The sequence below is a fragment of the Limulus polyphemus genome, unplaced genomic scaffold (assembly GCF_000517525.1).
Source record: "Limulus polyphemus unplaced genomic scaffold, Limulus_polyphemus-2.1.2 Scaffold1460, whole genome shotgun sequence".
Taxonomy (NCBI): Eukaryota; Metazoa; Arthropoda; class Merostomata; order Xiphosura; family Limulidae; genus Limulus; species Limulus polyphemus.
In genome coordinates, this window is record NW_013667070.1 from 262,619 (window position 1) to 265,494 (window position 2,876).

The 2,876-nt window shown below is 33.9% G+C and overlaps 1 protein-coding gene across 1 annotated transcript in view; it reads right to left on the reverse strand.

Moving 5' to 3' along the window:
* LOC106463685 (protein eva-1 homolog C-like) overlaps positions 1-2,876 on the reverse strand; it is a 24,007-nt gene that overhangs the window by 2,580 nt on the left and 18,551 nt on the right. The window contains exon 7 of the mRNA XM_022391260.1: positions 2,097-2,255. Within this exon, the coding sequence (XP_022246968.1) occupies positions 2,097-2,255 (159 nt within the window). The remainder of the gene's footprint in view (positions 1-2,096; positions 2,256-2,876) is intronic.

The following is a 2,876-nucleotide window of genomic DNA, read 5'->3' on the forward strand; positions in this document are numbered from 1 at the left end:
ATATTATTTAAAGAATATAACAAAAATGGACACAGACAATATTCAAGAAGCTACCTCAAATAATGGAGCCACCGAGTGGTACAAAGGTATGTCTGCGGACTTACAAGGCTAGAATCTGGGTTTCGATACCCGTGGTTGGCAGAGCACAGATAGCCCATTGTGTAGCTTTGTGCTTAACTCAAAAAAAACAAACAATGTCCGGGTTCACTTGCAACGTATAGGAACACAATACTTACTAATATCTGTGCTAAGGTAAACCTAACATTTAACAATAGTTGTAAACTCGAATTTGCTAAGAAAAATATTTTGAAGTAGTTAATCAGATGTAGTGACCACAAGTGGTAGAGGGCAAAGACTCCTATAAAACCTACTTAAATAATAATAATAAATATTATAGTATTTACAAACATTTATAAAGAGTAAATAATAAAATAAAGGTGGTTAGGGCACTCGACTCGCAATCTGAGATTCGCGGGTTCGAATCCCCGTCACACCAAACATGCTCGCCCTTTCAGCCGTGGGGGCGTTATAATGTGATGGTCAATCCCACTATTCGTTGGTAAAAGAGTAGCCCAAGAGTTGGAGGTGATGACTAGCTGCCTTCCCTCTAGTCTTACACAACTAAATTAGGGACGGCTAGCGCAGATAGCCCTCGTGTAGCTTTGCGCGAAATTCAAAAACAAACAAACAAACAAACACCAAATAAAATGGCTAAATTACGTTTAAAATTCCATATTCCTATCTTTTCTAATCTGAAAAAAAAAATAACCATCAGATTTTGTTTTGAAATGTATCTATAGAAGACACGCGATGATGTTTTAAACTATCCAACTTTTTTTTGAAATATTTCCTTCTTTTAGAAGGCTAGTAATGTCAAAAAAAAAGTTAATTAAGTTTTATAAGAACACTTTAATATTGGGTTCCAGATCAGAGACTGTGCTCTCAAAAACTGGCCATTGTTTTCTCACTGGGAGGAGATCCCCCCCCCACTCACTTCTTACCCAACAATGTTCTTCTTGTACTTGTTAGGTTCCCGACAAAGGAGTCCTTTCTCTCTCTCTCTCTGTGCTGGAAAAATCCATCAAAAAGGCGTATCCAATCACAGCAAAGTTGCTGAATTATGTTTTCGAGTTTTATTGGACGTTCCTGACGTGATATTGGAAGTACGTCATTTCCTTGTTGTCATAAAAGACTGCATGTCGTAATTTCGAAACATTCAAGTTTGTCTTACAGCACAGAGATATTGGGTAAAGGCATACAAAGAATGTTATTCTATAACACCGAGTTTATTGAGTAACGCACTTTTTTTCTTTTTTTTTGTATGCGAAACGAAAACAGGTTATTTATAAATCAATATCGTGTAGGACTACAAATGCAAGGGGGATATATTTATAAATCAATATCGTGTAGGACTACTACACGATATTGATTTATAAATATATCCCCCTTGCATTTGTAGTCTTACACGATATTGATTTATAAATATATCCCCCTTGCATTTGGGACTACAAATGCAAGGGGGATATATTTATAAATCAATATCGTGTAGGACTACAAATGCAAGGGGGATATATTTATAAATCAATATCGTGTAAGATTACAAATGCAAGGGGGATATATTTATAAATCAATATCGTGTAAGATTACAAATGCAAGGGGGATATATTTATAAATCAATAACGTGTAAGACTACAAATGCAAGGGGTTATTTATGGGTATTTAGGTTTATTCCAGCCTCTCGTAAAAAGATTCCAAATAGAAGCTAAATAAATAAATTAATTTTTACACAATAAATACTTTACCAATATTTGAAATCATTTGTCCAATATCCAAGCACTAAAAAATTAACAGATATCCAAAGTTTATTTGCACGAAATCGTCAATATATTTGTCTCGAAGTCGTGAATGTAGCGTATATAAGGGAAACCTGTGTCGTAAACATTTCGCGAAAAATGAGGTAAAAAAATTCAAATATCTCCTGTTACCACGCAGTTTTACGAAACGTGTAGTTTCACTTTCAGCAGCTTGACTAAAATTATCTCTATAATAACCTAAACATTTCAAACAAAAATCATTTCGAAACACGTTACACTCACCGCTGATAAATTTATAGGCTGCAAACCATTCTGTCAAAAAGCCAACCACTTTCTTATCGCCTTCTATAACAGTACAGTTGATGTCCACCCCCTCCACGTTCTCGTCGCTCTGCATGTCCGTTTTGGGAGTTGATTTGATTACCGGGATAATAGGTTCCACTGATAGAGAAATATATAATACACAGATGCGGTGAGAACAGAATGCCCATATTAGACACTAGGAGTCGTATACATAAGGTGAAGATATAAGTTAAATTGGTAAAAATAAAATGTCTTACGTCAGGATAATGGGATCTATCAAAGGAAATGATAATAAGGTAAAAAATATAACTTTAAAAAAAATTAATGAGGTAAAAAATAGAACTTTTAAAAAAATAATGAGGTAAAAAATTGAACTTTTTAAAAATTAATAAGGTTAAAAAATAGAACTTTTTTAAAAAAATTAGTGAGTTAAAAAATAGAACGTTTTAAAAAATTAGTGAGTTAAAAAATAGAACTCTTTAAAACAAGGCAAAGGGAATTTATAAAGAGTTTGTTTGGAATTAAGCACAAAGTATCGAAACCCGGTTTCTAGCGTTGTAAGTCCTCAGAATTTATAAAGAGTTTGTTTGGAATTAAGCACAAAGTATCGAAACCCGGTTTCTAGCGTTGTAAGTCCTCAGAATTTATAAAGAGTTTGTTTGGAATTAAGCACAAAGTATCGAAACCCGGTTTCTAGCGTTGTAAGTCCTCAGAATTTATAAAGAGTTTGTTTGGAATTAAGCACAAAGTATCGAAACC